The following is a 25983-nucleotide window of genomic DNA, read 5'->3' as shown; positions in this document are numbered from 1 at the left end:
TGTGGCGGCAGCGTGGAAAGATTTTCAGCTTTACCACAAAGAAGAAAGAAGTGATGCTGTTACAAGATCAGAACTTAAGAGGGGAATTCTCTCTATCGTAGTACTGCTGACAACTCAAAGACACATGACAACAATTTTTGGAAGGGCTGTCAAGTCAAAAAGGTTGTGAACCACTGCTTTAATGTTTCATAATGCATTGTATTTTACAATATCATGTGTTTTTCTCATTTAAAATCTTAATCCAAAAAGTACCTAACTCAAGTTTACAAATACACAGGAGTTGGATATGTGGGCACAATAATATGAGCACCATACTCAACAGTACACGAAACAGGTTAAGAACTTTTTAAAACATGAACAGGGTCGCTATTAATTGGATCTGGATGCTCTCCAAAAATGGAACGGGTTCTTCCTTGGCCCGTGCTACACCCTTACCACCAAGTTTCGTGAAAATTGGCCCAGTTGTTTTTCTGTAAGGACAAACAGCACCGAAAGCATAAGCTCCTTGGCGGAGAAAAGAAGAAACGAAGCAGGGCAGTCAAGCTGAATACGTCATATACATGAGTGATGTTGTTCATGCAGAAGTTCCTCATCCCAGAATCAGTCAAAACCCTGTAACCCACATGTAGCTCCAACTCTGCACTTCTGAGAAAGAGAGCACTTCTCTCTGAGGAGTGGTGGGATGTGTGTGTGTGTGTGTGTGTGTTGAGGAGGGCGGGGGGGGGGGGGGGGTCTTCAGGGCCTGATAAGCCTTATCTATCTTGGGATTCTCCACGTGAAGAAGCGGCGCCTCCTCTCCCTCCTCTGTTGCTGTTCCTCGGAGTTTCTGTCCAAGGTGCTGAAATCTGCCGCTCCGTGGACAGGTCACGTGACTGCCCCCCCCCCACCCCCTGTGAGAGCAGGATGCTGTGTCTGCGCGCGCGCTTGTGTGCGCGTTTGTCGGCTGTGCGCGGGGACACCTCAGTCCTCATCATGAGCGGCTCGGGCTCACGGGGAAGGCTTTTCTGAGCTGGGGGGCTACTGTGCCACACTGGCAGCGTGGAATTAGTGCAGTCGGATGTGTAACTTTGCAACCATTTCTTCTTCTTCTTCTTCTTCTTCTTCTTCTTCCTCCTCTTTCGCCGTTGCAGACGGGAGCGTGGCAGCTGTGGATGGGCGCACAGGAGTGGGCTGCTGCCCACCAAGTCCGCATGTGTTTCGGAGGTGCTGAGGAGAAGAAGAACATGTAAGAACCCGCAGGCATCCCCGCACATCCTCTCGGATTCAGCAGCCAAAATGCAGAAAGGGATGAGACTCAATGATGGCCACATCACCTATCTGGCTCTTTTGGCGAAGAAGGACGGGACGAGGCGAGGCAGCCTGAGTAAGAAAAGCTCAGACAACACAAAATGGCATTCAAAGTGGTTCGCTTTGTTGCAGAATATGCTGTTTTACTTCGAGAACGACTCCAGCTCACGCCCCTCCGGACTGTACCTGTTGGAGGGATGCGTGTGTGACCGGGCGCCGTCACCCAAACCGTCTCTCTCAGTGAAGGAATGCTTGGAGAAGCAGGTGAGATTCCTCCTCCACACCGTGAGCCCCTGAACGCCAGGTTCACTCACACTGTAGATCAGATCAGATCCTTCCCAGCGATCAGACGCTGTCATCTCCGCTGATCGCTGTCAGTGTTGGAGGGAGAAACTTGCACTCATCAGCGAGGCACTTTGTCACAGCGACATGGTGGGAGGAGGTGTTCGGAACACGCAGATGAAAAAGGGCTCATATATATACGACACTATTGCTGTTTTTATCCCAACATCTATTTATCACGTAAACAATGTTCCAGAGATGTTCATTTGACGTTCGGTGTTACGTAATGGCGTCATCGTAACTGATTGAATGGATTCTGCACTAACACAGCCTGCCTCAGAGGCAACTCATCAAATGCACACAAACATCTGCAGAGGTTTAAAGTCAACAGGATGGATGCAGTTCTCTGCGCAAACTTTGCAAACACAGGAACTGCTTTTACCACCTCTTTTCTCGTTATCAGCATGAAATATGTTGCGGCACATGCACTTTTACATAAGCTGCATTTTCAGACGCCTCAGTCGTGCAGTGGAAGCGGTTCCCATGCAGGGAGCAAACTTAAACAGCATCCAAACTTTGCAGGTTGCCATGTTGCGGAGGAGAGCTGCCCCCTTCCCTGTCGTTTTGACGTATTGATTTAATTCCTTGTCTTGATATTAATAGCATCCTACCTTGGCAACTGCCTCTCCCCGCTTCATAGCGGCTTGCCTCATTTGATAGCTCTCTCATTATTATAGGGTTGTTAACGACAGCCACGAAAGAAAACCACACGATGTCCCGGGCATGATTTTTTTTTTTTTTTGTCTCTCAGCACATCCCCCATTCTTTTTAAATTCCACGGGCATTTAGTGCCATGGATTATCATGTGTTTTAGGGCTAAACAATATCCACTGTTTTTTTCTGCCAGTGTGACACCGTCAGAAATAATCTCAGAGAAAGCATGGTTGCTTCTAACGAAACAGTTTGGAGGGTTGGGACGTTCTGTCGGTGGAGGCAATAAACCTTGTGGCATAAAAGCATTTAATAGCCAGAGAAGTGGTCAAGCTGCTGTGTGCTCTGACTGCAGTCACCTTCTGAAATCTGCTCTGCCAGCTGCTTTCAGCAGAGCTGAAGAACTGAGGTCGAAAGTCAAAGTGATCGGTCATTTTATGTGTTCAAGCCATCACAATCTTTGTTTATGAGGCAAAAATGGACATTTTTCCACTAATGCCTTTCCATGTCAAATCTGGCAGCAGTGCAAGGGAGCAATTTTCTTTTATAATCCTTCATCTTTCTGATCGTATGTATGAAAGTTCTCACAATAAATGTTGAAAAACGTGGACTCTAGGCCGTGTAGATGTCACACCTACCAACAAAGCTGATACAACAAATTAAAGGCAACCAAGTTTCATTTTGCAAAGTAGCTCGCACCACGTTTGTGTCATTAGGCTGTTCTGTTCTGTCGGACTTTTTCTGTGAGCTAATGATCACGGATGCTGCTTGGAATGTTTGTCAGTTCATAAATTTGAAAAAAAAAAAAAATCCAAATGAACATTGTGTGTTTTAGATAACTACATGATAAATGGACTGTACTTGTACTTGAGTGACCACTCAAAGCAAAGCAAACTCTACATTCACGTTCATCCATCTATTCTGAACAAACTGAGCAATATGGGGTTCAGGATACATTCAGACCTCCAATCTTCAAACTAGGTGAAGACTTGTTCTACCACTGAGCCACAACTGCTCCTATAATTAGAACTGCAATTCTGTACTCTCGTACAACAAAGTCTGTGCTGAGTCCTATGAAAAATCCTAAACTTCTAACTGGATGCACAGCTTTCTTAAATAGAAATAACTTAAACGTCCATCCCAATCGATCACCCAATTGTGGAAATGCTTGTTGCTCTTTGCATGTATTTTGATGCTGTACTGTCAGACTCAAATGTAACTTTTACCCATCCTCTATGAAGATCTGTTGAACTGTCCAGCCTCTCAGTGTTGAACATCTACCATCTTACTTGGGTTTGAGTTGCTGTAGAGTTTTGAGTTTTAGCTTGTCCACAGTGGCTCCTGCAGTTATTGTGTGAGGCTGTTTCCATCAGCTGTACCTGCTGTTGCTGTCCATGGTGTCACGTGGTGCTCTTTCCAAGTTAAGTAGCTTAAAATGAATCAAACCATACTAAATGTAGCAGATCAGAAAATATTCACATTCTTCATTTGGGTCAAGCATATTTCCTTAACGTGTCAGGACAAGAGGCATACTCCACTCTGGGGATGAATTATGGACATCCACGATGACAGCTGTTCATGCAGGAATTTATTTCAACAGTAAATTAAATGAATTTGAAAACTTTCAGTTAACATAGCACAGTTTTGTGTTCAGCAAGTGCCCTTTGTGTAATATGTATTAGGAATATATTCCCTCAGGTTTGTGCTATTTGTCATGGGGTGTGAAATTGTAGTGTTAAGAATGTGCACATGCATATAACATTTAGATGTATATTTGCAGAAATGTGTGCACAGGACGATATCCGTCGTACCAGTTTCGAACATGTCTGCATGTGTCCGCATCTGTGCATCTTGTGGGACTCTGCATGGCTTGAAGTCTATATTTGCCTCACTGTGTCCTCCTGCATACACCAATGTCGATCTATAAAAGGTGAAATGAGGACAGAAAGTGTAATCAATGCTGCAGGTGTCTGAGGGCATACAGATTTCCTTTTCACTTTCCCCACTCTGGAAAAACAAAGATTGACACTTGAGTCAATGAGCAGACTGCAGAGGTCATCTGAGGCAATGCTACTGTAGATTTTGGACATTAAACCTGTTACATACGCAGATTACAGCAGATTTCTGTTGAGTGTGTTAGCAGTGTGTGTGCATGCACTGTGTGCGTGTGTGTTTGTGTCTGTGTCAGAGCTGCAGGAGGAATGGCCGGGCGAGTGCTGGATCTTATCTGTGTGTGTGACAGGGAGAGGGACAAAGCAGCGAATAGATGCCAAGCCAACTGCCACCTTGCAGGGCTACAGCGCTTTTTATAGCCCCCACTCCTCAAAAAGGCAAAAGATCTTTCTCTCCCTCCCTCTCTGTCTGTCTCTTCGTTCTCATTGTATTCTTTGGAGTGTTCTACTTTTTAAATGTTCTTATTCTCCATTTAGAAGGAGAGCTACGTTTAAGCCTACAGTTACTATGGCAACCCCTATTTGCATCTGAAAAAGTGCATTTGAAGGGGCCAATGAAATGTGCAACAACATGCCTCGGCATTGTGCTTCACTTAGCAAGTACAGCAAATATGGGTATATGAGAAATGTAAGGTACGTTGTCTTAGGTGGTGATAAAAGGAGGGGGGGGCTTGAAGTGGAAAATCTTGATATGTTTTTGTTTATGCCGTTCATTTATGTGTCACATTTACCAAAAAAAGAGGAACATAGGATCATGATTTTAGGAAGCCACTTCATGAAGTTCTAATATATTTTTGAAGTGTAGGTTACACAATAAACATTTCTTACATAAACAACCTGACTGTGGCCAACTTTAAGTAATCATAGAACTTATATGTAATAATATCTGAGTCCAGAAAACAGGCACCAAAGAACGATACCAGACCAAGCAGGTCCATGAATGCATCCATGCATCGATAGTGGTCCATTGTATCACAATGGACTATCAATATTCTAAATATATTTTTATATTTTTTACAATTTCAGTTAAACTAGTTGCACTTTTTGGTGTTTCAAACTATGCAAAAAAACAAAATGTTTCTATGTTTTTTTTCCCATCTGACCATATTTCTAGAAATGTATTGCAGTGGTAATGCTTCTTTTTGATTAAAAGTGGAGTTTCTCATTTAATGACGGTGACAAAATAAGTAACTGACCTTAAAGCACTGTAAGGAAAACACAATCATGTTTCATATGTTATATGGCTCGTTCAATGTATAGTAGGTTGTCCTCTAGTCAGGTGCTTCTTTTTCTGTCAATTTACCCACACCTCCAATAACAGAAATCCAAACAGAGTTAGCAGGGTTTTGGGAGATATAGTGCTGTGAAAGAAGCACTGTCAGCATTAATCACATATATCAAGCATATAAGAATCCACTCTATTAAACAGTGTTTTACAGCTGGCGTCGACACAGAAGTAAGGTGTCATTTTTCTGTAGCAGACACTAAAACATGTTATTAGAACAAAATCATGCAACTCAGCACCTTAGCAAGTTAGAAATAGTCAGGAAGTGATACAACAATGCTGTGTAGGTTTTAGAAGTTGTTAAAGGGGGAACCGGGTCTCAGCTGTTGCTAGAAATAGCTGTTAATACAGATTGGCTTTTAAAAGTGTGGGCCATATTCTAGTACAAGTATTTTTATTAGTATTCTATTTTTATTGAAAAAAACTGGATCAGAAAGGTTTCACTGGAGTTTGGTAATCATCATCATTACATAAGTAAATGTGATTAATCTTTTCTCTTTTTCTCCTCTATGGAGGAAATTCAATAGTTTTTGTTCATAAACACTTAACAAGGATTTACTACGTTGTCTAAGTTGGGCTATATTGTCTACTTACCGAGAGATAAGTAGGCATGCTTTTGTGGCAAAAAATGTAGTGACGTGGAGCTAAATATAGCTGCCTAAAAGGCTTGACACACCAGCTCACAAGAAGCGAGAGATGGGAAGCACATTATTGACAAAGGCCCATTCTGCTGCTCATCAGGAAATATGGAACATTACTCCCCTTCACAAATGATTTGCTCTTGGCATTTGGCAGGGATAAAAAATCCAATATATTGGATTTGTGGGGGTCTATTTACAATGCATCTGTGTTATATAATTTGATGCTTTTCTTCCACAAATAGGCTGTCTGTACTATTATTGCAATGACCACCACTTTGTTGATTTGAGGATTTTATCTGATAAGCCTATTAGAAAACAATTCTACATGCATTTTCCATAACTGAACCTTTAAGGCTGTCGGGTCGCTGGTGATAACAGGTGAGGCAGTAAAAATGGGTGAGGAAGCGGACGTGTTTGTGTCTCTAAAATTCTGCCAAATCTGGAGCGAGGGGAAACAAAACTAAACAAAACATGGCGTCAGTTGTTGCTTCCACCAATTCGGGTGGAGTTGCCAGGTTACAGACAGAATGCACAGAGGCTTTATAATGAACCTCTCAAGACTTTTCCCTCAGGATCCCTCTCTCCCACTCACTCACACACATGGTGTGTATGAGCCCAACTTTAATTTCAACAAAATGTAGGTTTAAGAAAAAGATCAATCACGATGAATCACGTGAGGTTTTCCCTTAGTTCAGATTTCCTGAAGATCATCAAGGCTTCCCTCTTCAGACCCTTTATTACTCAATCAAAGAAAGGGCCAAAATTTAAAACACGGTCTAAGTCGCGGGCCAAACGGGCTCAACATTTAGTGATTTTTTTTTTCTTTTTTGTACTATCTTGTCTTATATTTATATTCTTTAATTATGGCCACATCAGCTCCACAAACAAGACACACAGGTTCACCTCCGACAGACAAACAGGTAAACTCTGCCCCCCACCTGCTTTGAAAGTCTCTGTTTTCAAAGTCCACTTTTCGTTTAGCCATTTATTTTTGGGGGGGGTAGCTTAATGGCGCGTTTCCACTAGTACCTACTCAGCTCTACTTGGTGTAGGTACTAGTGGAAACGCGCGCAATCTCTTTATATTGTTACAATGTATGTTAAATCAAGTTGCCATACTTGTTTATTTGTGTATTTTTTCAATAAAGCATTGATTGACAAAAAAAAAAAAAAAAAACTAGTGGAAACGCGCCATAAGTGTCGCTATAACACCGCTGAGCGATGCATTGATCCGCTGATCGGTGTGTCATTATACCTGCGGGAGGAGGGGCGGCAGCTGTTCAGTGCATTGTGGGATTTGTAGTATTAGAGGTGGGAGTGCTGTTTACCGACGGGCCGTTCTTAATAGTCACATGAAATTATCTCGCGGGCCGTATATAATTGTATCGCGGGCCGGATGTGGCCCGCGGGCCTTGAGTTTGACATATATGCTTTATTATGTTCTAAATGTCTCCTTGTGTTTTGAAAAAAATATTTATCCCTCTTAATTATGTCTTTTTTCAGTATTACTTCACTGTCACGTTCAATCATGACAACCAGAAGGCTTTGGAGCTGCGGACAGAGGACGTCAAGGACTGTGATGAGTGGGTGGCTGCCATCACACAGGCCAGGTACCTCACACATGACCTCTCACCTACATACACACATTCAGCTGAGGATGTTCTGAGGATCAAGATTTTGTTGAAAATAGAATATGCGTGTGTGTGTGTTTGTGTATATGCGTGTGTGTTTGCATGTGTGTGGGGGGCCATTTGGCTGGACCCCACTGGGAGAACAACAGTTCCCATGTGTCCATGTTGTTCTTACTGTCGAGACTAATAGTCTCAAAATATAATAAAATAATATAATATACCTCACCAAGACTGAAAATTTATTTTCAAAAAAATCTTTTGTGAAAATCTTTTTCTGGAGCAGGTAGAAAAACAGCATCAGCCCATAAATAGTAGAATTCTTATTGAATAGCATTAAAATAACTGGAGATACAAGGTTTCCACTTGATAGAATCAAAATGGTCAATTACAGTACTATTACAGCACTATTAATTTCTTGGAGCCTAATATTTTTCAGTCAGTTAGAGCATAAATATCTGCTCGGTAAATCACTTGTCCTGCGTTCTCCTTTGAGAAAACAGAGACCAAATGGGAGAAATTAGCATTTTATGTTTTTCAGTTTCATGATGGCGCCCCCTGCTTTTGCTTTAGTTCGAGAGAACGCCATTCAAGTGTCTGTCCACGTAGGTTGAGGCCTTATGTTGATACAGCCAGTCAAAGCACAAATTGTTTTTCGTTCCTTACAGTGTGACACTGACGCTGACTACAGTTAGAGGTGGCAAGATGTGATTGCAGTTGGACCTTAAAATGAAATATATAGAACGAATTGTATCCTAAGTAGTATATTCCTACGCAGTGCTTGTTTGAGCTAAATGCTAGCATCAGTATGCTAACATGCTCGTAACAACATTGTTAACATGCTGACGTTTTCCCTGCTGATCAGCTTAATTTAGCATGTTGGCATTACTTTGGCATAACATTTACTAAGTTAGTTAACTGAGTTCCAGCATCTATTGGATGCATGCTGTGGAGGTTGGTGTATTAGAGGTCGATTCGAGATTCAATTTAATTGAATTTTTGCCACATAAACTGATGGAAAATCAGTGTAGTGTGAGCCGCCATGGCTTGTGCAGACGCTCTCTCCATTGGAAATAATTTCCTTGCCCTTTCAGTGTGAAAGCCCTCTAAGACAAAGTACTGGCTTTTTTAAAACTTTACCCACTGGATTATTGTGTGGACACCTGTTATCATTCTAGTTTTAAAAAGCTATTATATAAATTAATAAAATTATTATGATTATTATTATTGGCGTATGGAGTTCTGGGATGTATAATGACAGAAATCCCCCTTTAAGATGTAGAGAGAAGAGAGGGTCATGCAATACAATCACTCTAAATGTTAGCATTGTGCATTTGTATGGTGAAGGGTCAATTGATTGAACTCACTGAAGATTGCATTGATTAGTGCTCAGTCAAAGGAGCAGCATTTAATGTATAGAAGTTGGCATGTAAGCATGTAATACAGAGCAGGGCAATGTATGCTACATTCACATATCATCATATTGCTTTTTCAGAGGTTTCTGATGTCTGTTTGTCAAATTCTAATGCTTTTAAATTTCCTCTGCATGGTTTACTAATTCCGCAAAAGGGCCTGCTGTCTGTATGGACATAAGGTCTGTGGTTCAAACACATACTGATCAGAGGCCTGCTTTTGCTTTGATAAATCTATGGAGAGCCCATGAAACATGCGTTAATGAGGTCCTTATAATGTCTGTGTGTGTGTCTGTATAGTTACAGGAACCTGGCTACAGAACATGAGACCCTCATGCAGAAGTATCTCCATCTACTCCAAATAGTGGAGACGGAGAAAACGGTTGCCAAGCAACTTCGACAACAGATAGAGGATGGGGAAATTGAGATAGAGCGACTAAAATCAGAGGTAACTTGCCTTATAATTTCATGTTAAAACCTGTGTATGTGTTTTTATTGTACGGCACACAGTGAAGACACAGTGTGAAAAGATGTGAAAGTAGCAAGGCTCAGAATCTAAAGCAGACAGGAAGGGGGCATATGACAAAGGTCACAACCCAAATTCTAAACCACAATGTTCTCAGTTCATGGCAAGCATTGTAGTTTGCAGCGCCCCAGGATGTCCTTGTTAGAGACTCTGCAGTTCTGTTGAGTTCGTATCCCAATTATTCAGTCTAACCTAGATCAAATGCATCTCTCTTTAATGTGCTAATGAATAGCTCCAATTGAATTGAATGTTTTCAGAATGCATGAATCAGCCTCTATTGTACCTGATACTGCAGTCTGTACCAGAAAATGATAATCAACTGTTTCACTTTTCATGGATAAATTGTGTAGTAGTAACAGACTTTGGGTTATGTTGTTTAGTTTCTGTCCTTTATTAAAATCTTTTTCTTCATTCTATTCTTATTAATGCACAGTATCATTCTAATTGAAGTTCATGAAAGAAAACTTAATAGAATGAAAAAGGAAATATTTTCATGAGTTTTGTTCATATCTAAATTCTTTGACACCAGCTAATGGACAGCAACATAACAAAGTTAGACACTTAATAAAACACTCATAATCATAATAAAAAGCTACAGGATTTTAGCTGCATACAGTATGAGGTGCTCATCTTAGCCCACTCAGTCAATGCAATGGTGTGCCAATTTTCAGATTGCTGGACTGCTTAAGGACAATGAGAAGATCCAATCGAATCCAGAGGTTCCTCCCAGTGAAGATGACACAGAGATCAAGAAGATCAAAAAGGTGAGCTGTGACTGCTTTGGCACGTGGTTTTAAAGGAGAAATCTAGACTCATTCACTCTTCTTTCTTTATCAGGAAAAGCTAAAACACTGGGAATGGAGTGATGGTCTAGGATAGGTTACAGCAGGGTTATGCATGGTTTGCGAAACAGGTTTTTTAATGCTACGTCATTTCTGACCACCTACAGGTTTTATTTTTAACCTTTGAAAAGTTTTGGTTACTTTAAAGCTGTAGTGACTAGAGATAATTATCCCCTGGTCCTGCAGGTCCCCTCAGCTCTACACAGTGTTTTAGTGTCTTTGAGCTCAGTGTTTTGTTTTTTTCTGGCCGACAGCTTTACTGCTTTGGTTCAATGACATTGCAAACAGATGCAGTTAGCGACTAGGTGGTGAATATAGTGGACCAAGCAGCAGCGAAACAGGAAGATATTCTTTTCAGGAGTTGGCAAAGACCATAACAGAGCCTGAAGGAGAGTGAATATTGGATTCACATTTGTCAGGTCAGCAGAAACGCAGTGTCTGCAGGATGTGTAAACAGGCTGCTTGATAGCATGTTCTCTGTGGTCCCTTACAAGGTAATAGTGCGTCACTGTTGTGCTTACAGCTCGCTGTGCTGCTCCCCAGTTGCCGTAAAATTAATGCAATTAATGCAGATTTTAGTACAAACTCTAGAAATTGTCTCTCTGTGACACCTCAAACCAGAACTAGCTTTAGTTTGTCTTCATAACTGTGACAAACATTAGCTTCAAGATACTGATCTGAGGCTGACTCGACTAAAGGTGCCTTCCACTTCAACTTGTGAAGATAGAAATCTCAATGTATGGAAGGATTATCTACATCTCGCTGTGGATTTTTCATTGTACCACAGGTGACAGAGCTCATTAGGCTGCTGACATCCTTCCAAAACTGGGTTACCTCAGAAATGTGTAGCCACAAATACTTATACACATATACAAACATTGGTATCTTAACTTTTTGACGGTTTTTGTCACAGGTCCAGAGTTTCCTGCGAGGTTGGATTTGCCGCAGAAAGTGGAAAACCATCATCCAGGACTACATCCGTTCTCCCCACGCTGAAAGCATGAGGAAGAGGAACCAAGTGGTGTTTAGCATGCTGGAGGCCGAGGCCGAATACGTCCAGCAACTCCACATCCTGGTGAACAACTTCCTGCGGCCACTCCGCATGGCTGCCAGCTCCAAGAAGCCGCCCATCACTCACGATGACGTCAGCAGCATCTTTCTTAACAGGTGGCTGGTGGTGACACTGGATGTGACAGTGGTGCCGCTTGGCACGCTGGGAGCTCCCAACATTTGTGAACAAGAGAGGGAGAAACAATCACTCTGACCACCATTTTGCTCATTTGTTTTATCAGTGAGACCATCATGTTCCTCCATCAGATCTTCTACCAGGGCCTGAAGGCCAGGATAGCCAGCTGGCCGACACTCGTGCTGGGTAAGAGAGACAGAAGCGAGCCCTCCATCACCAACACAGTTCAACCACCAATCACACAGAAAAAAGACATTGAAAAAAATCAGCTCATAAGTACACAAACAAAAGTTTTACAATTACAGAGCCACTGACTCTTTTTCATTTAGAATTGTAAAGAATTGCCTGTGTTTGTAGCTCTTGCTCATAGGTTGTGTGAGACTTTATGAGATTAGATGATTAAAACACAGGAAACATTCTGTATGAAGGCACTAAACAAAACATGTACTCAGGAAGATGTCTTCCTCTCCTTACAGCTGACCTGTTTGACATCTTGCTGCCCATGCTGAACATCTACCAGGAGTTTGTGAGGAACCATCAGTACAGCCTGCAGATCCTGGCCCACTGCAAACAGAACCGAGACTTTGACAAGCTGCTGAAGCAGTACGAGGCCAAGCCTGACTGTGAAGAGAGGACGCTGGAGACCTTCCTCACTTACCCCATGTTTCAGGTGAAATTACTGGGTTACAATGCTGATGAATGTTCCTTGTTTCCATTTTTCCTTCCATTTAGTGCCTCCATTAGGCAATCGATTTATTCAAGTCTGAAAATGAATGATTCCAAGTTCTTACAAATTGGACCATTGGGAGATGTCACCTTACGTGTTGTAATGAGTAACTTTCCGAGACTCATGCTTGAAGTGAAGATACAAAAGTGGATGTTATGGTGATAAAAGAAATATAATGTTTCATGGAATATTTATTGATGATGTTTTATGTTTCCAGTGACAGTGAACAAAATTCAAATTTTTTTCTGGTCATATTCAAATCGACAGTTCTGCCTTTCAGGCAAACCTTGGACAGGCTTAAAGACCAACTAATCATCAGACTCTGGCTGTTCAAGTCAAGATGCTTGAGACTGCTTTCTAAAAAGCTTTAAATCTCTTGACCTGTCAAAATATGAATCATACCTTTTAATACAAGACAATTACAGATGCTCATTTCAGTCGTAGTTCAAACACCTCTCTCTCTGTTTCCCTCTCAGATCCCTCGTTACATCCTCACGTTGCATGAGTTACTGGCTCACACACCCCATGAGCATGTGGAGAGAAACAGTTTGGACTACGCCAAGTCAAAACTGGAAGAACTATCCAGGTAGATAAGTAGAAGTTAGTCAGTCCAATCATTGAAAATGTATTCTATGTTATACTACAGTGTACGTTAGTCAGAGAAAGTCAGTCCTTCAAACAATTTAGGGAGCATTGTGTGTATTAAAAGCAGTAGCATGTATGAATCTGATAGATATGGAATATCTTTTGGGTTCATACAGTGATTTTGTGGAGGGATACTCCTTTATCAATGAATGAAGTGTACTACTTTAGCTGTGAAGTGCCGGAGTTTGTGAGTATTTGTTGTCTTTTCAGAATCATGCACGATGAGGTGAGTGAGACAGAGAACATCAGGAAGAACCTAGCTATCGAGCGGATGATTGTGGAGGGTTGTGAGGTGCTGCTGGACACCAGTCAGACATTTGTTAGGCAAGGTAAGCTTGTTTCGTGGTCAGATTAAAAGTGACAGTGAAAAGACAAAAATCCCAATATTGATTCTTTATTTTGTTTGCTAACTTTATTTGTTATCTAATAAAGCCTGCCCCCACATTGTTATGTTATTATATTATTCTCATTAAAGGCTTTCATGGTTAGACAGCATTTATAAGGTCGAGGTCAAAGTCAGTATGGTAAGTCACAAATTGCGTGTGTGTGCTTGTGTGTGTGCGTGATACTCCACAGGTTCTCTGATCCAGGTGCCGATGAGTGAGAAAGGGAAGATCACAAGAGGCAGACTGGGCTCTCTGTCTCTGAAGAAAGAAGGCGAGAGGCAGTGTTTCCTCTTCTCCAAACACCTCATCATTTGCACCCGCGGCTCCGGGGGAAAACTTCACATCACTAAGGTACAGCGTGACAGCCTTACATTTAGCCCAGTTGTTCTGTAGAATCAACCCTTTCCGTATTTAATCCTAAAAGGGTCTTTAAAAGTGTATATGTCAGTCATATGTGTGTTAAAACATACAATATAATATACAGTAAAAACAGGAACTTGATCTTTCTAAATAAAAGTACATCAAAAAGTACACAAACGATGCATAGACTTACATTATGTAACCAGTAATTCTTATTATTAGGTCTACTTAGTTTGGCTTATTTTCTCCAGAAAATGTCCAGAAAACATCTTCAAATTGTATGTTAGAGGTTGTATGATCTCAGTGAGCCAGAGTTTAATTCCTCTGGTGGAGACATATACAAAGGCTGCACTGTTTTCAGCAGCATTGTTTAAAATGCATTAAAACTATGTAGGAGCTTCGACTGTCTATTAGCTGGTAACATGCTGCATGTGACCTTTGAACCCTGTCACAGAATGGAGTGGTATCTCTCATAGACTGCACACTGATGGAGGAGCCCGAGGGGACAGATGATGAGTGTAAGTTACTACGTACAGTATATTCATATATTCATAGACCATCTCTCTCTCTCTCTCTCTCTCTCTCTCTCTCTCTCTCTCTCTCTCTCCAACATCACTCCACATTTTATTTTGGTAGAAGAAGTCTTCAGATATTGAATTGCATTTGTGATATGTTTATGAATATCCTTTCATAGTCTTACCATGACTCTCCTGGCTGCTTACCAAATTTCTGCCTTTTCATCCTTCACTGTTGTGCTGACAGCCACTGTTACAGTAAACTGCAAATAAATAAAATATTACATGATCTTACCGATGATGAGGCTTTTTTTTTTTAGCCCTTTGGATGCAGCTCTACAATTCACCATTCCATGTACACGACTATCCAGAGAGGTGTAGACTTCTGAGCTGTAGACGATCTAGAAAGATATTGTTTCTTGACTCACCACCACCAAATTTAACCAAAATAATACTTGTCATAATTGCTGACTTTGTATGTAAAATTAAATTTTTCCCTCTTCAACATTTGAACTCAGTTATGAACAGAAAAAAGCAACTTAATTTTTATTTTATTTGATCATATTTGTTTTCTTGTTTGCTCATCTCTCCTCTTATAGTGTGCTCACAGTACATATATATACACTACTGTGCAAAAATTTTAGGCAGGTGTGAAGAAATGCTTTCAAAAAATATAAAATTTAATCATTTATTTTCATTGATTTACAAACTGCAAATCAAGTGAACAGAAGAAAAATCTAAATCAAATCAACATTTGATCAGCATTGAGGACATCATTAATGCAGGCTCAAACTTTCAAGGATCCTCCACCATGCTTCACTGTTACGCTCTCCTGCCCTTCGGTGAATAAATTGTTCAAACTGATGATCATCAGCACCTGTTTGGTAATTGGCTAATCATACTCCTGACTATGATCCTACAAAATCCCTGACTTTGTGCAAGTGTACCCGAAGAAGTGATGCTGTTTGACAACAAAGGGAGGTCACAGCAAATATCGATTTGATTTAGATTTTTCTCCTGTTAGCTCACTTTGCATTTTGTAAATTGATAAAAAATAATTGGATTTTATATATTTGAAAGCATTTTTACTTTACAGCATTTCTTCACACCTTCCTCAGACTTTTGCACAGTACTTTATATTTTCCCTGTTCCAGTAAAATGAAGGTTGCTGAATTTGTGCCTTGCAGCCAAAGGGGAGCGGAGTGGCCAGGACACAGAGCATCTGGACTTTAAAGTTATGGTGGAGCCCAAAGATGGCCAACCCTACACTGTCATCCTGGTGGCTTCATCCCGACAGGAGAAGTCAGCGTGGACAAGCGACATAAGCCAGGTATGTGTCCTTGCCTTTGTGATTCAAGACTGAATATGTTCCAAAGGAACCCACAGCAGGATTGTAAAGTGATGATCAGACTTAGAATTAGATGAAGGAGAGTTTACACATAAAATAAGAGCTGTGGCTGTAGGCTGCAAATGTAATATAATGAAAAAAAGATAGCTATTGTAGGTCAGTTTGAATAAAAATGGAGGTTACATACACCATCAATAATCAAGGAAAATGACTGTATAGTTGACATTCTTGTGTGCTGACGTTTGACCCCAGCTTGTTACCATAGCTGCACTTGTGATAGGCTAATTTTTTGGGGCTGAACGTCATCATTAAAAACAACAAAACAGAGAAACACTGTGGTTTAGTACTTTCAGGTGTACAAAGTTGTATCGAACACAGGTCTGTGAACTCACCCTCTTGCTTTGTTATACTCACAGTGAGCCTTTTCTCTGTCTGCCTGTTTGCCCCACAGTGCATTGACAACATCCGCTGCAATGGTCTGATGATGAACGCCTTCGAGGAAAACAGTAAAGTCTCCGTGCCACAGATGATTAAGTGAGAGTCGAACATCACGCAGAAATGCACATACATTATACATGCACAAACAGAGCTTGGTGCAGGCATAGCGCAAATACATGACAAATGCGTAAAAAATGCATGACTGTATGTGTGACCAAACTCAGGCACATTTGTACTTATATACTTTTGAAGGCCCTCAGTGACATAACATATTCTCTAGACTCTAACCATCACAACTACATGCCTAACCTTTAGCCCTAAAACCAACTCTAAACCTTCAAACAGCCTCTAAAGATAAAAACTGGACTTTTTTACACTCAAACATTAGTGTTGTAGCTGAAGAAATTACCTGTGTCCTACTGGATGTATGTACACACAGCCACCACTAGAAACATTGGGCCTTAGAATGCAACTCAGGTAGTTTTTGTGGAGTTTCTGGAGTTTTTTCAGCAGGTAAACAACCCTAGCCATAGCAATGTGAATGCTCTAACCAGTGACCCACACATTAACAGAAAGGGTGCACCGACTGTGGGTGGGCTGCATGAGTAGAGCTAAATCCCTTATGAGTGACATTCCTAACCTCACTGAAACCCCAACGCAGGTCGGACACCAGCTTGTACTGTGATGATGTCGACATCCGCTTCAGCAAGATGATGAATTCCTGCAAGGTGCTGCAGATCCGCTATGCCAGCGTGGAGCGTTTGTTGGAAAGGCTGACTGACTTACGCTTCCTCTCCATCGACTTCCTGAACACCTTCCTCCACTCCTATCGTGTCTTCACCAGTGCGGATGTGGTGCTGGACAAGCTCATCACCATTTACAAAAAGCCCATCAGTGCCATCCCTGCACGGTCAGTGACCCCTGAGTGACTTAATTCCAAGAGGTTTAGTTAGGAATTTTATGAGCTCATTGGTATGAACTTGCCCCTCAATAGCATTCTACACCCCATATTTACAGAATGCTTTATGTTGTCTGCACTTCTAGTTCATAAGAAATGTAACTGATGGAACTGTTACAAAAACTGCTCCACAGGTGGGTCATATCAGCATTCAGCAATCATCACTATGACATGTGGCTTGTGTAGTGGCTTGGTTGTTTGGTAGACCATCTTGATCCTGAATAAAATATAGTATATCTATATAGCTATTGGAAGGATTTCTGTGAACATTTGAACAGACATGCATGGTTGTCAGAGAATGAATCACACTTACTTTCCATTCAGCACCATCATCAGGTCAAAATTGTAATTAACTTTGATTTATGAACAAATGCTTCTAACTAGTGACATTTCTGTTAGTCTCTGCTGTAGTTTGTGCAAATGTTAGCATGCTAATGTGCTAAACTAAGATGGTGAACATGGTAAACATCATGTATCAACATTAGTATGCAGATGCTAGCTCAGTACAGCCTCACTCCACTCTATTATTCGATAAGTGAAGGTATGGAAGAGAAGTTTATTTTTGCAGCACTTTTTCAACAACAAAGCAAATCAATGTGCTGTGCATGTGAAGGAGAACAGCCTTGAAATGCCCAACATCAGTCAATCACAGGGCAAGTATTTCAATCGGCAGAAACAGCAGATCTGGAGCTAAAACAGAGGACCTGTACATGTCCAACCTCTGTAACAGTGGTGCAATTGTTACTCCACAGTCTCTCTCTCTCTCTCTCTCTCTCTCTCTCTCTCTCTCTCTCTCTCTCTCTCTCTCTCTCTCTCTCTCTCAAGTGTTTATATAATTTCAACTATTCCTGCATATTCTCTGTTAGATTTTAAGTGGACACCTTTACAGAGCAGAGCCAAAATGTTTTTTTTTTTTTACATTATACTCCTCCAAGCACGTCACTGCAGGGCCAATCCCTGCAGCATGTGACAACTGAGAAAGGAAAAAAAGTTTGAAATTTCCACATATTTTCTCCTGAGGATGCAGCAACAGTGCTGCAATGGTGCAGTGAAAAGGTGGGACTTCCCGGGTGTCTGGATTTGTCTTTGCTCTCACGTGGACTGTCTGTAAGCAGCCCCCATCGTGCTATCATGGCCTGTCCAGGTGAGAGGGGACAGGTGGAGAAGCAGTGAGGGGTCACACCGGCACATCCACTCCTCTCTCTCACGTCCACCATCACTGTTAATTGGGTCATGCATCCACCTCTCCAAACCCCCTACTCTTCCTTCTCATTCCTCTCTTAACCCTTTTTCCATTCTCTCACTTTTATGTTTCTTTCCACAAGTCTGACCATTCCTCTCTCTTCTGCGCTGTCACCATGGCAACCCTTCACTCTGCTGCAGGACCCCACCCTCTCCCTTTCTCATCCTCTCCCTCCCTCCTTTCTCTCTCCCTTCCTCCCATCATCTGCAGTGACTCGGTATTAAATATTGATAGTGGTGTTTTGCACCCAGACCCTGCTCTCCGTTCCTCCTCTCTCCTCCCTTCTTTTTGTCTTACTCCTCTCTTCTCCTGCTTAATTATCTCCTCTCGTCTTTTCTCTTTCCTGCTTTCTTTACTTGCACTTGCACTCTTTTGACTCTCCACTTTGCTTTTTATGCTTTTTTTTTTTCTCATTTTCATTTTGTGTCCCCCTTCTTTCCATCCCTCTTCCTCACCCTACAATCTCCTATTCCCATCTTTGACCCTCTCCTCTCCATTCTTTTAATGTTTTGCAAATTTAGGTGAGGAGACACAACATGGCTGCAGCTACCACCGTACAGGGCTGGAGGCTTCCCATTCACCCACTCCTAGTCAGCAGCCTTCACTCTGGTGGAATCCGTATCCACTATCTTGCTCCTGTCTCGCCCCCTCCCTTTCAGTCTAATTGTTTTTGCCCCTGCTTTTTTTTGCACTGTACCTCTATCTCTTTCTCCCACTTTCCCTCTCTGTCTCTATCTGGCTCCCCTTGCCTCTGTGTTTCTCCCTCCCCATGTCTCTGTGGGCCTCCCCTGGGCTGGTAGCTGTTGGCAGCACCCGTGCCTCCCACACTGTCACTTGACATGCTATTTATAGGCCTTCAGAGGGGGTGGCTCTCAGTGCAAGGAGGATGCTGTCTTAAACAATGTAGCTTAAATAAAAGAAGCAGGAGCTCCTAAACAGCCCTTTGGTTAACATGTTCCCTCTTAGCTTCTGTGTACAGACACCAAGTACACCATGCACCCCCTTTATCACAATTTCTCAAATTCCACGTGCTTCTATTCAGGTCACTGGGAATAATTCCACAAAATCCAAAAACTGTTGTTTTCAGTAGTGAGAGATTCCCTTCTTAGTGTTCTTCCTCTGGTCATTTTCTCCCCTTTTTCATTTTCTCCTTTCTCTCTTTTCCTGCAGATCTTTGGAGCTTTTCTTTGCCAGCAGCCAGAACAACAAACTCCTTTATGGCGAGCCACCCACGTCGCCACGTGCCAGCCGCAAGTTCTCCTCCCCTCCTCCCCTCTCCATCTCCAAGACATCCTCACCCAACCGCCGTCGCAAGCTTTCCCTCAACATCCCGATCATCACAGGGGGCAAAGCCCTGGACCTGGCTGCTCTCAGCTGTTCTCCTAATGGCTATGCAACCATGCACTCCACCATGTCACCCTTCAGTAAGACCACCCTCGACATCAACAAGCTCTACGTGTCCAGCACCATAGCCAACAAAATCTCAGATGAGGAAAACAAATCCGATGGCAAGGCTGAGGAGTCTGTTCTCAACAAGCAAGGTCAGAATCACTGTCTGAGAGTTCTGCTCAGTTTTAATGAGGTTCACTTGTACTGTGGCCCACTATCATGCTCATGTATACCCTACTCATACCAGAGCAACTTTGACTTTACTGTTACTTTTACTCTCTATCCCATTGAAGATGTAAAATAGTGCTGATTTATAGTTTGCATATACAAGCTGTCAAAAGGGAAAAGTTGACAGCAAAGATGCAGCATTACATCCAGTTTTTGTCCAGCTACCACAAGCACAACCCAACAGTTTTAACATTTCTTCTTTTTTCTTTGCTGTTTTTCTTGATTGTGAAAAAAAAAATTCTGTCCAGATCTGTCTGTGAGAGAGGAATGTGATGAGGAACCAAGTCAGAATGACGAAACAGAGGCAGAAATGTCTCCTCCCAAGTCACCATCAACACCCAAGACCGTCAAGTCAAAAAACTCCGGTACAGCACAACTCATACCGTCTTGTGATCTTCTTTTAAATCCCAACACACCCGTTAAAAAACAAATGAGATGGCAACAATGTTAATTAACTTGGCAAGATTATAAAAGCTGGCAAGATACAGGAGCTTAGCGCTTAGTGCTAGTGACATACAGTACTTGCCAGGGGAGTGTCTTGGCAAATTAGAATGTGACAAAACAAAATCAATAATAATAGATAATATCAAAAGCAAAACACATGGGTACCATGATGCACATTTACCAGGCTTGCTTTTCTTATGTTACATCCTCTATCAGTACTTGAATGAATAATTCCAACTGGCAGATTACGTGACTAAAGATGTCAGAAACCAGATAAGATAATATGAGCTGTTAAAATGAAATCAAATCAAATGTAAAAAGAGCAACTGTCCAGTCAAACTGCACTAAAGAAAGAAAGATCTGTAGCAGAAGTAACACCAGATGGCCTTCAGATTACAGCTCAGGCGGGATATTTCCTGACTGTTTAGTTGCCACACAGAAATATCAAGTTTACAACGATAGTTCGGCATTTTGTAAAACATTTGATGAGAAGATTAAAACCATTCTCAAGTCAGGAAATGTAAAAAGAAGCTACCGCCATTTGTGGGTTATTTTAACATTGAAAGAAATTAAAAACCAGGGGTAAACAGTTAGCCTGGCTCTGTTCAAAGGTAACACAGTCCACTAATGCTCACTGATTAACATGATATACCTCATTTTTTACATTTGTACAAAAGCCAGAGTGTAAAAACAACAAATTGCAGTTTTATGAGGGTAATGTGTGGTCGGATGTAGTGATGTAGTCTTGTTGTCACTTAGAGGCTGTCCTTTGGATGAGAAGAGCAATTGATAGAGCTAAATGCATCCTGCAAGCGTAGACTGTATAGCAAACTTTTTTTTTTCAGAAAATGACAAGTGCAACTACAGCCAAATAAGGTCTTGATAAAAAACCACCCACAGCCTCCTGGCCCTCCCCGTACCGCACAGAGAGGGAGCATCCACCCCGTAGGTAGTCAGGCACAATTCATCCCCAGTGTGTTCTCTTCCCACGGTGCTGGATACAAGGGAAGCCAGTGCATTGTGTGAGTAGGTGGAAGGAAACCTTGTACCTTAGCAACGATGTGCATGTTCTTCTATTCCACCCCCGCCTGAACGAAGGAAGGCAGGGAGGAAGGGAGGGAGTGAAGGAGGGGGACAGACACATTGGAGTGTACACCGTCACTGGCACGGGCTGCAGACACACACTGTGCTGGGTCTGTCTAAGCTCTTTGCTGCCCTCCACTGGTCAACAACTTCACTTGACTGTACACATATAGTACTATCCACAGCACCTCACAGAGGGAATCAAATCACCTTTAATCACCTTTCAGCCTAATCTTGTCAGAGGCTCGGAAATGCACACTGGGATGGTTGTAATATTGGTTTATGTTAGAAAAATGTTCTCAATTTAATTAAGCTTTGATGACAGTGATGAAGAGAAGGATTTTAATCATTCACCTCTGTTTCCCTGTAGAGTTTTCCCTGTTTTCCTTCAACAATGGCATGGTAGTGTCGTCCTGTCGGGAGCTGGACAACAACCGCAGTGCCCTTTCTGCTGCCTCGGCCTTCGCCATCGCCACTGCTGGTGCCAATGAAGGCACTCCAACCAAGGAGAAGTACCGTCGCATGTCGCTCGCCAGCGCGGGTCAGTCATATGAAGGGATGGTTCTTCTCTTCACCTATAGAGAGAGACTTGTGTTTCCCGTGTCTGCTGTCCCTTTCATTTAGATATCATGAAATTAAGAAGTACAACTACTGTAATCTAATTACTGAAACAGTACCATCACCTTATAAAAATCATTGAACAGATAACAGTTGACTTTGTAAAAACAGTTCAATTCTGGTTGGATTTTTTTGCCATGCTTCTGGGAAAAGAGACATTAGATGAAGGCATTGATCAGCCAATGTAATGATTTGTCCAAAGCATGAGCAGTTTAGTGTGTCGTGACCACCACAGTGCCTGTTTACAAATGTTAAGTCTTCTGTTCATTTTATGCCGTCATTTAAGCATCTGTTTATTCGTTCTTGGTGTTAAATCACACAGCTGATGTTTCTGTGGAATCAGTGCAGGAATTCAGTTTGGCTGTAATTTTGTTAAACCAGGTTTTCCTACAGACCAGAGGAATGGGGACAAAGAGTTTGTGATCAGAAGAGCAGCCACGAACAGAGTCCTGAATGTGCTACGTCACTGGGTCTCCAAACACTCACAGGTATAGTTAACCTCTTTTATTTTTATGTTTCTTTCTATCTTTCCGTGCCTTTGCAGAATAAAAACAACACTTCTGTAATGACTCAACTGTTGCTCCTGTGTTGGTCCTCAGGACTTTGAGCTGAACACAGAGCTGAAGATGCGGGTAATTGGCTTCCTGGAGGAGGTGATGCATGACCCAGAGCTTCTCACACAGGAAAGAAAGGCAGCTGCTAACATTATCCGGTTGGTTTTCTGTTATTGTCACTTGATTGCTGATGCAGTCATGAAAGGCACATCTCTTTGCCAGCATTCTGTAGAAAAAAAGTTTCTGATGCCAACAATCAGTCATGGTAATAAAAGCTGGAACTAGTGATACAGTACATCCACCCAGCTCCTGGCCTAAATCTAAGCCCTGGCGAACAACAACAAATGTACATAGATAGCCCTTTTTGAGCAGAAATGTCTTAATATCCCTGAAGTATTTTCTTTTCCTCTGAGGGACTATAGGACTCTCACTCAGGAGGATCCTGGAGACAACCAGGTCACCTTGGAAGAGATCACACAGATGGTGAGAGAAAGATAACAATATCATATACAATATACTTTTCAGTATTATTACTGTTGATATTATTGAGATTTGTGCTTTAGTTGTGATAGGGGTGCTTTTCTGTGTGTGTGTGCGTGTGTGTGTGTGTCAGGCCATGGAGGATTGTAAGACTGAGCCATTTGAGAGCCACTCTGCCCTGGAGATAGCTGAGCAACTCACACTGCTGGACCACCTGGTCTTCAAGGTCATCCCATATGAGTGAGTACACTCGCATACACATGTGTACAAACACACAAAAGCCGGCAGTGAATGTTGATCCATTTTTGATTATTTGAAAAAATATTATTTTTTTGTACAGGGAGTTCTTTGGTCAAGGCTGGATGAAGAACGACAAGAATGAGAGAACTCCGTACATTATGAAAACAACCAAGCATTTCAATGATGTATGTGCTTACTCCTGTATTGTTAACAAAAATGTATGTGTATTAGAGATAGATAGATTTGTTACACACAGCTCCAAAAGAATAAGAATAAACTTCAAACACAAAAGTAATTATAATGATAATAATAATAATGATACAAATAATACCACTACTACTAATAATAACATACAACAACATGTACACTCAGAGTGAGGAGCTGTATTATATAATTATAATAATAGATAGATAGATAGATAGATAGATAGATAGATAGATAGATAGATAGATAGATAGATAGATAGTCATTATTATCATTACCTTGTATTTTTTTTCCCATCAGATCAGCAACAGGATTGCCACAGAGATCCTGCAGTGGGACGATGTCAACATGCGAGTGGGTGTCATCGAGAAGTGGGTGGCTGTGGCTGACATCTGCCGCTGCCTCCACAACTACAACGCCATGCTGGAGATCACATCCTCCCTGAACCGCAGCTCCATCTTCCGCCTCAAGAAGACCTGGCTCAAAGTCTCCAAGCAGGTATCAGCCATTTCTGACTCATGTTTGTACACTAAATATAAAGGCCTCTATGACACAGTGGAGTCTTGCTGTCACTCTGCGGTGGACAGGCGACCAGCAGAGACTCCAGTAACTCACTTCTTCTGCTCAAGAAATAGTTCCAGAGTGCAACGTCGCGTAAAAACAAAACCTGTTTTTTTTACACTTTGGTTTTTGTATGGGGTTCAACAAACAAGATAGAACTTGTTGATAAGTGAACTTTAGATGTCCTGCTGAGTGGATTTTTACCTTTGGACAGAGACAGGCCAGCTGTTTACCCCTGTTTCCATTCATTATGCTAAGCTAAGCCAATTGCCTCCAGGCCCCAGCTTCATATTTAGTGTACAGATTTGAAAGTGGTACCCAGCATCTAATCCATCTATGGGCAAGTAAATGAATACATGCATTTCCCAAAATGTTGAACTATACTTTTAAGATACATTTCTAGCTGCTGGCAAAATTTTGCTTTGATCCATTTTCCAGACAAAGACTGTAATCGACAAGTTACAGAAGCTGGTGTCATCAGAGGGACGATTCAAGAACCTGAGAGAAGCTCTGAAGAAGTAAGTAGCCTCAGTACTTCACTTAACTATGCTCCCACATTCTAGTGGAGTAGGTTCATAGATTCCTCTTTATGTTTGGGTCTCTCTTTGACTGGCCTTTTGTCCTCAGCTGTGACCCTCCATGTGTTCCCTACCTGGGAATGTATCTGACTGACCTGGCTTTCATCGAAGAGGGAACACCCAACTACACTGAGGACAACCTGGTCAACTTCTCCAAGATGAGAATGGTAAAGAATACCAGTGTGTGAAGAACATACATACAATGTACACTGCATGTTGTTTCTGGTTTGACATAAGAGATAAGACCTTTATTTATCACATACACAGTTATACACAGTATAATGCGCAGCGAAATGTTCTGAGTTGATTCCACCTTATCATTTTTGTTACATGTCAGCAACCTGTGCATCAAGTAGTTGACAATATTATCCTGCAAAGTTGAGTTGAGTTTTATATGATTTTATCTAATTTATCTGCAGATATCTCACATCATCAGAGAGATACGGCAGTTTCAGCAAACAGCCTACAAGATTGAATATCAACCAAAGGTGAGGTTATCTTTATTCTGGATGATTTTATTTTGTGTTTTATACATTTTCATGAGCTGCCCAGTATTTGTCCATTAAGCATATTGATATAAGTCAGAATTTTTTAGTAACAGTAGATTTTGGCCAATTGAGCGTCTGCTCAAGTTTGAATGGTCAAAATCAGCTAAATTGATTCTTTACTTCTATCTTAACCTGAACAGAATGCCTGAAAGTGTCAGGGTCAGGCAGCACTACAATGAATACTTTTTGAATAAAAAGTGAATAACTGGTAGTTCTTGTGTTTTCATTCAACGTCTATTCCACAAGTAGAGCCTGAAAAAACATTAAGAAATCCTCAACAATCTGCTTTGTCTGTGTCATCGTTGCTTAAGGTTGCAAAGTACTTGCTGGACAGCAGTACAGCGCTGGATGAGGAGAGCCTGTATGAAGCGTCTCTGAGGATCGAGCCCAAAACTTCATCATGAAGAGGGTCTTTCTCAACCCCATATGGAATGTACAGGAACAGTACTTCATAATGTACATAGACTATTATTTGTATTAGACACAGTAGGCTGTGCCCTTCTAGTATGTGCTCCCCGATGGACTTGTGTATTCGTTATTAGAGACTGAGTAGAAGCCCAGAGAGGTTTTATTTATATAGCTACAGAGTATTTATATGTTATTTATTGTCTTAAATGCCATATTATAATGACGTTATTTTCAGCCACAGAATAGACGGATGAGAGAGTATACAGACATGATATTA

General features: G+C 41.6%; 1 protein-coding gene across 1 annotated transcript; it reads left to right on the top strand.

The window, feature by feature from the left end:
• The first annotated feature begins 1275 nt into the window (after nucleotides 1-1275).
• On the top strand, nucleotides 1276-25714 carry LOC139200517 (ras-specific guanine nucleotide-releasing factor 1-like). Its single transcript, XM_070829834.1, has 27 exons — nucleotides 1276-1551; nucleotides 7661-7767; nucleotides 9498-9645; nucleotides 10395-10487; nucleotides 11479-11732; nucleotides 11858-11937; nucleotides 12228-12421; nucleotides 12955-13064; nucleotides 13334-13452; nucleotides 13700-13860; nucleotides 14324-14387; nucleotides 15572-15714; nucleotides 16184-16266; nucleotides 16832-17080; nucleotides 19542-19912; nucleotides 20237-20353; nucleotides 21886-22056; nucleotides 22515-22621; nucleotides 22733-22845; nucleotides 23110-23170; nucleotides 23301-23407; nucleotides 23508-23592; nucleotides 23912-24109; nucleotides 24611-24690; nucleotides 24800-24917; nucleotides 25170-25238; nucleotides 25610-25714. Exons 1-27 carry the CDS (start codon nucleotides 1276-1278, stop codon nucleotides 25700-25702), a joined length of 3771 nt encoding a protein of 1256 aa, XP_070685935.1. The 3' UTR covers nucleotides 25703-25714.
• The last annotated feature ends 269 nt before the right edge of the window (nucleotides 25715-25983 follow it).

The sequence above is a fragment of the Pempheris klunzingeri genome, chromosome 1 (assembly GCF_042242105.1).
Source record: "Pempheris klunzingeri isolate RE-2024b chromosome 1, fPemKlu1.hap1, whole genome shotgun sequence".
NCBI classification, from domain to species: Eukaryota; Metazoa; Chordata; class Actinopteri; order Acropomatiformes; family Pempheridae; genus Pempheris; species Pempheris klunzingeri.
The sequence above is the reverse complement of the archived record's forward strand: the minus strand, read 5'-3'. Positions and strand labels throughout refer to the sequence as shown.

Excerpts from the sequence above, each read along its gene's own strand:
- LOC139200517 (XM_070829834.1), top strand. The coding sequence starts at position 1,276 with ATGCAGAAAGGGATGAGACTCAATGATGGCCACATCACCTATCTGGCT. Across the intron at positions 9,646-10,394 it reads TAGAGCGACTAAAATCAGAG|ATTGCTGGACTGCTTAAGGA; the intron begins GTAACTTGCCTT and ends GCCAATTTTCAG. Across the intron at positions 16,267-16,831 it reads TCCGTGCCACAGATGATTAA|GTCGGACACCAGCTTGTACT; the intron begins GTGAGAGTCGAA and ends ACCCCAACGCAG.